The 7,329-nt window shown below is 31.6% G+C and overlaps 1 protein-coding gene across 1 annotated transcript; it reads left to right on the forward strand.

The window, feature by feature from the left end:
- Positions 1–623: 623 nt before the first annotated feature.
- LOC131640749 (uncharacterized) lies at positions 624–3,158 on the forward strand. Its single transcript, XM_058911140.1, has one exon. It carries the CDS (start codon positions 963–965, stop codon positions 2,970–2,972), a length of 2,010 nt encoding a protein of 669 aa, XP_058767123.1. The 5' UTR covers positions 624–962; the 3' UTR covers positions 2,973–3,158.
- The last annotated feature ends 4,171 nt before the right edge of the window (positions 3,159–7,329 follow it).

The raw sequence follows: 7,329 nt of genomic DNA on the forward strand, positions 1-7,329 counted from the left end.
GAGTTTTTCCATTTTTCGTTGGCCACTGTAACAACCTACCAATTCTTTTAATCTTTTCACCATCAACAATTTCTCCGTCTGACCAGCGGATCAAGCTCCTCTAAAATTGCTCAAAGGTCTTTGTGTTCTAAAGTCGGATTTTCATCGAAATTTTATTGCTGAAAAAATAAGACCGGCATTTCTTTTGGTAATTGAAAACACTAGAAATATACTGGAAGACATATTTAAGAGTAGAATGAGAATATGTGCGGTAAAAGTGAAATGAGAATATGTGAAATGGTGGAGATGAATGAATGTATTTACAAAAAAGTCAAAACAACTGAATAACCGTAGTGATGGGGCCTCCTCTTTATAGACATAGTGCATGTACCATACTGCATGTCATGATGTCATGATAGAGGAGCATGCACCATACATTGTGGCGTCTCCTAATACATGCGTAAGATATTATCGCTAAATTTTTTTATTTTGAATAATGAAAAAGTGGTTATTTGGATTAATTTTTTTTGACAAATATAGTTATTTGAGGAAAAAAAATTCAAAAAGTTTGTATATTTAATAAAAAGATCTTTTTGACAGAATATTTATTAAAAGTTAAGACCATCCATTTATTTATATTCCAATTTAGAGAGACTACCCGTTATAATGGTCTTTCCAAATTCCATCAACCACTAGACTCAACTCAACTCAACTCTCACAGCTCTCCCTGTCTGAATTTTCAGAAATAATGCTTACCAATCACTCCCACCCACAACAACAACACAATCTCCGTCATCAAACCTAAACCCACACACAACTTGACCATACCAATTCCTCCAATAATTCCCACTTTACAACACACCCTTTCTCATCTTCTAACTACCTCACCTCACCTCACCTCACCTCGCCGTTTTTCCATCCAAACCAAACCCTATACTTCAGATCCACCCCCACTTTTCACACCACCAACATTCAACACCATAATGGCCGATTTAGTAAAACAGCTCTTAGCAAAACCGATCCAATTAGCCGACCAAGTAAGCAAAGCCGCCGAAGAAGGAAGCTCCTCCTTCAAACAAGAATGCTTAGAACTCAAATCCAAAACCGAAAAACTCGCTTCCCTCCTCCGCCAAGCCGCGAGATCAAGCTCCGATTTATACGAACGCCCAACCCGCCGCATCATCGGCGACACCGAACAAGTCCTCGAAAAAGCGCTAACCTTAGTCCTCAAATGCAAAGTCAACGGTCTCATGAAGCGTGTCTTCAGCATAGTACCCTCCGCTGCTTTCCGCAAAATGTCCTCCCATCTCGAAAACTCCATCGGCGACGTCTCCTGGCTCCTCCGCGTCTCCGCTCCGACGGAGGAGGGGAGCTACGAGTGTCTAGGTCTTCCGCCTATTGCCTCTAATGAACCGATTCTAGGTCTAATTTGGGAGCAGATTGCGATTCTTCATAACGGCTCTGTTGATGATCGATCTGATGCGGCTGCTTCTCTTGTTTCGCTTGTTCGCGATAACGATCGGAACGGGAAATTGATAATTGAGGAAGGTGGAGTTGGTCCTTTGTTGAAGCTTATTAAAGAAGGTAAAAAGGAGGGTCAGGAAAATGCTGCTAAAGCTATTGGGCTTTTGGGTAGGGATGCGGAAAGCGTTGATGTTATGATTCATGCTGGTGTTTGTTCGGTTTTCGCTAAGATTCTTAAAGAAGGTCCTATGAAAGTTCAAGCTGTTGTGGCTTGGGCTGTTTCGGAGCTTGTTTCGAAGAATCCGAAATGTCAAGATGTTTTTGCTCAGCATAATATTGTTAGGTTGCTTGTTAGTCATATCGCGTTTGAAACTGTTCAGGAGCATAGTAAATACGCGATTGTTAGTAATAAGCCGAATTCGATTCATGCTGTTGTGTTGGCGAGTGGTAATAGTAATAGTGGTGATAACTCTGGTTCTAATAATGTGAGAAAAGAGACTGAAGATGAGGTGAAAATTCGGATGCAGCATCCGTTAGGGGATAGGTCTACGAATCAGATGCATAAAGTGGTGGCAAGTACTATGGCAATGCATGCTGCAAATGCGAATAACAACAAGAATCAACAAACCGATGTAGGGAATGAAGTGAGTCTAAACTCTCATTCTCAGGTGGCTGGTAATTCAAATGGGAGCGGGAACGGTAATACGAAGCAAAACTATTCTTATTCTGGGATTAGCATGAAGGGAAGGGAGCTTGAGGATGCTGAGAGTAAGGCTGAGATGAAAGCAATGGCTGCGAAAGCTCTTATGGTTCTAGCAAAGGATAACTCGGGGATTTGTCGTAGTATAACAGAATCAAGGGCTTTGTTATGCTTTGCTATTCTCCTTGAAAAAGGACCTGAAGAAGTGAAGTACCATTCTGCGTTGGCGTTGAAAGAGATTACGGCAGTGGCTGAGAAAGATCCTGAGTTGAGAAGAATGGCATTTAAGCCAAATTCTCCTGCCTGTAAAGCAGTTGTTGATCAAGTGATCGATATTATCGACAAAGAAGATAAGAGGCTTCTGATTCCTTGTGTTAAGGCTATTGGAAGCTTGGCAAGGACATTCAGGGCAACTGAGACAAGGATAATTGGTCCATTGGTTCGACTTCTCGACGAAAGAGAGGCTGAAGTATCCAAAGAAGCTGCAGACTCACTCGCGAAATTTGCCTGCAATGACAACTACCTCCACCTTGATCACTCTAAGGCAATCATAAGCTCTGGCGGTGCAAAACACTTGGTTCAGCTTGTGTATCTTGGGGAGCCGCCAGTTCAATATTCAGCCTTGGTTCTGCTATCCTATATCGCATTGCACGTGCCAGACAGTGAAGAACTTGCTCGGGTTGAGGTTCTTGGAGTTCTTGAATGGGCGTCCAAGCAACTTAACGTGACTCAAGATGAAAATGTCGAGATGTTGTTGCAAGAGTCCAAGAGTAGGCTGGAGCTTTACCAGTCTAGAGGCTCAAGAGGGTTCCAAAAATTACATCAATAGGATGAGACAGTGATTAGTTCTTATTGTTGTTGTTGGTGTGAGGTTTTTGAATGATTTGTATCTGGTATATTGTTCTTGTGAAGAGTGTATATACAATCCATTGCCTTCTTCAATTGTTCAGTTTCATTTTCAACTATGAAGAAGATCATTTGTTATAGCTATATTAACAATGGTTTCAATGTAACATATTAACATTTGTTTATTTTATCCAGCTTGTAAAATATGACTGCATAAGATGTTTGTTAGATTAGATTTTCACAGTGAAGAAACTCTTTGGTATATTTGACTTATAGCACACCAAAGTTGAAGGAATATTGCTATCACATACATAAAAAGTATTAGGACCATAGGAGTTACAATCAATTTTAAAGGGAGAATATTTCTCCTTCAATGATTGTTGAACTTATTATTTGTGGGATCAAATCAAACTAGCCCATAGTATTTAAACAATTTTTTTGCAATAAAATTAAACTTTATTCTGAAACTAGTAAAGGACCCGTGCGCCCGCACGGGTCACGTAAAGTCGATATAAACAATAAATAAATATATAACGATGGTTAATAAATATATATATATATAAAAGATACACAAATTAAAAATAAAAAATAATTGAAATTATAATTGTCAAATAAATATTAATTTAATCTAGTTAGAAATATATAGTTTAGTAGAAAAAATAAATAAAATAATTAAGTAGTCATCTACCCGTGCGTTCGCACACATTATACAATATAGCTATAATCTATCGTGAGTAGTCATCTACCCGTGCGTTCGCACGTATTGCACAATATTATAAATAATAAATAAATATAATATATGTGATTATATTTATTTGATTTGGTAATAGGTACCAAACTTTTTTGTCCAAATTTTGTTTATTGTCACTCATACCCCTATATTATTATAAGCATTTGAAATCTTTTTACTTATTTTAAATAACAATTTCAATATATTTAATAGATTTATTTTTCCAAAAATATCAGTTATAGGTTAATATGTACATATAAAAAATAAAGGAAATAATTAAGCATTTATCTATCACAGTTGTAAATAAATATAATATAATGATGGTTAAAAATGTAAATAAAATATATACACATTAAGTAGATTTGTCCCGTCGAAAAATGTATATTTGAGTAGAAAAATAAAGAAAATAATTAAGAAATCATTTACCCGTGCGTTCAGTACATACACAATGTTATTATAAGAGGTGTGTAGGTTTCCCAAGAAGTTGTGGAGGCAGGTCATAATGAATTTGGTTTTATTAATACGTTAATGAATTGTCTGCAATAAATAAAATTATTAAAATAGGCTTTTTAGTAAAAGGTATAATAGGTTTTTTTAGTAAAACTTATAATAGGTAATAAATCATGGTACTACCTCTTAATGATTACTTTGAAAATAAATATACTATCTTAAAATTTAAGAAATTTTATATTATAGGCTTGTTTATATATTTTACCAATAATATATTAGTTGACATAGTATATTTTTATTTGTAATTGAATTTGGGAAAAAAATAAAATTTACGTAATTGAAATGAATATTATAATTAAAAAAATTATTTAATATTATATTAAATAATTATTTCTCTTAATTTTTTTACAAATAAGATAGTTATTTTATAATAAAGAGTAAGTTTTTAAAGAATAAGATATTCAATACCAACTCTTTCCCGTTTTATAAAAAAAATTATATAAACAGTTGGCTTTTTCCCGTTTATAAAAATACTTATAATTTATTACCGTTTATAAAAAAAATTGTATCAACAGTAAATTATTTCTTGTTTATAAAAAAATTTGTATAAACAGTTGACATTAGTTATTAAATATTGTATAAAATTAATGTCATTTGTTGATATTGTATAGAGAGTTATTTGAATTCCACCGTTATAGGTTAATATGTACATATAAAAAATAAAGGAAATAATTAAGCATTTATCTATCACAGTTGTAAATAAATATAATATAATGATGGTTAAAAATGTAAATAAAATATATACACATTAAGTAGCTTTGTCCCGTCGAAAAATGTATATTTGAGTAGAAAAATAAAGAAAATAATTAAGAAATCATTTACCCTTGCGTTCACACGGTTCATACACAATGTTATTATAAGAGGTGTGTAGGTTTCCCAAGAAGTTGTGGAGGCAGGTCATAATGAATTTGGTTTTATCAATACGTTAATGAATTGTCTGCAATTAATAAAATTATTAAAATAGGCTTTTTAGTAAAAGGTATAATAGATTTTTTTAGTAAAACTTATAATAGGTAATCATGGTACTACCTCTTAATGATTACTTTGAAAATAAATATACTATCTTAAAATTTAAGAAATTTTATATTATAGGCTTGTTTATATATTTTACCTATAATATATTAGTTGACATAGTATATTTTTATTTGTAATTGAATTTGGGAAAAAAATAAAATTTATGTAATTGAAATGAATATTATAATTAAAAAAATTATTTAATATTATATTAACTAATTATTTCTCTTAATTTTTTTACAAATAAGATAGTTATTTTATAATAAAGAGTAAGTTTTTAAAGAATAAGATATTCAATACCAACTCTTTCCCGTTTTATAAAAAAAATTATACAAACAGTTGGCTTTTTCCCATTTATAAAAATACTTATAATTTATTACCGTTTATAAAAAAAATTGTATCAACAGTAAATTATTTCTTGTTTATAAAAAAATTTGTATAAACAGTTGACATTAGTTATTAAATATTGTATAAAATTAATGTCATTTGTTGATATTGTATAGAGAGTTATTTGAATTCCACCTTTTTAGGATTAATTAATCATAATGATTACTTTTAAATATTGGAATTGTGGAGACAGGCCATAATGAATTTGATTTTATCAATACGTTAATGAATGGTCTGCAATAAATAAAATTATTAAAATAGGCTTTTTAGTAAAAGGTATAATAGGACTATCTTAAAAATAAATATACTATCTTAAATCAGACTATTAATCATGACATAAATGTAATGATGGTTTTAGTTTTTGATTTTTTTTAACTTGTCGACATAATTATTTGCCCTGATCATATAAAAAAATGTTTAAGGCAGTAATAACGATGAAGCAAATTTAATTTTTTAAATTAAAATAGTAAATAATAATAGTAGATAATAATAGTATCAAAAGCATAAAAAAAATCAATATTGATTAAAAACAATTAAAGTTAACGAAATAAAATTAAATCAATATATTAAAACTTGAAATTAAATATTTAGAATATCGTAGTAATGATTATATTAGATAAAAAATATTAATCCATTATATTTTAAACATAAATTCAAAAATATTTTAATATTGATTTTCTTATTTTATTTTATAAAATTAAATGACTTTTTCAAGGACGGTGGTTAACATTGGTATTATTAGCCTCTTATTTTATTTCAAGGACGGTGATTTTCTTATTTTATTTTCTAGTTAATATTAATATTAATATTAATTTAATTATTATTAGCCTCTTAGTTAGTATTAATATTAATTTAATTAATGTTAGCATTTTAGTTAATTCTGGTATTAATTTAATTTGTATCAGTATTCTAATTTATATTAGTATTATTACTAAATAACTGTGTTTTTTTTCATCATCAGTATCATTATCAGGTGTTTATTATTAGTTATTGGGTTAATTAATATTAAGTGGGATTAAGACTAATGAAGCAGAGTGGGCCAGATTGTGTATGCATTCCGGATCAAGGTAGTGGGCCACGGATCCATTTTTGGGCCAAACGCTCCAGGAGTAGTGGACCGGGTCAAACCGACCCGGATCCTGTTCACTCTCCTTCAACCTTCGAAACCCTAACCCCCACCTCCATCAGCGGCGCCGCCCCACACAAACCCTAATCTGATCAAGATCCAAGCCCAAAGTTGAATCAACTCACAATCATAAAATACAATCAAATCAAATAACTGAAACGAAATCAGAATTTAACAAAATAAAAAAAAATTTATTGAAAGATTCGAATCAATTACAAACAGATTGAAAATCAAATCATGAATCTAATCTAACCTAAACAATTTCTAACTCTAGACTATATAAACTAAGGACCTAAACTAAAGAAGAGGACGGAGGAATTAGAGAGAATTTTCTGGAAAATTTGAGGCGCCGCCGTGAATACGCACAACTTTCGATCTTCATCTTCATACCTGCAAATCACACACACAGAAAGAAATCAGAAGGAGAATGAGGAGCCAACACGATCCAATAATTCAAGAATATAAGGTAACTTCTAAATCGAACTTAGCTTAGGGTTGTTTGGTTGCATGTTGTTGTTTGTTGTCTGGGTTTTCAAAGGGGTAGGGTTCTTATTTGGGGTTAGGGTTCTTACT

Source organism: Vicia villosa, linkage group LG1 (genome assembly GCF_029867415.1).
Source record: "Vicia villosa cultivar HV-30 ecotype Madison, WI linkage group LG1, Vvil1.0, whole genome shotgun sequence".
Lineage (NCBI taxonomy): Eukaryota > Viridiplantae > Streptophyta > Magnoliopsida > Fabales > Fabaceae > Vicia > Vicia villosa.

Excerpts from the sequence above, each read along its gene's own strand:
- LOC131640749 (XM_058911140.1), top strand. The coding sequence starts at position 963 with ATGGCCGATTTAGTAAAACAGCTCTTAGCAAAACCGATCCAATTAGCC.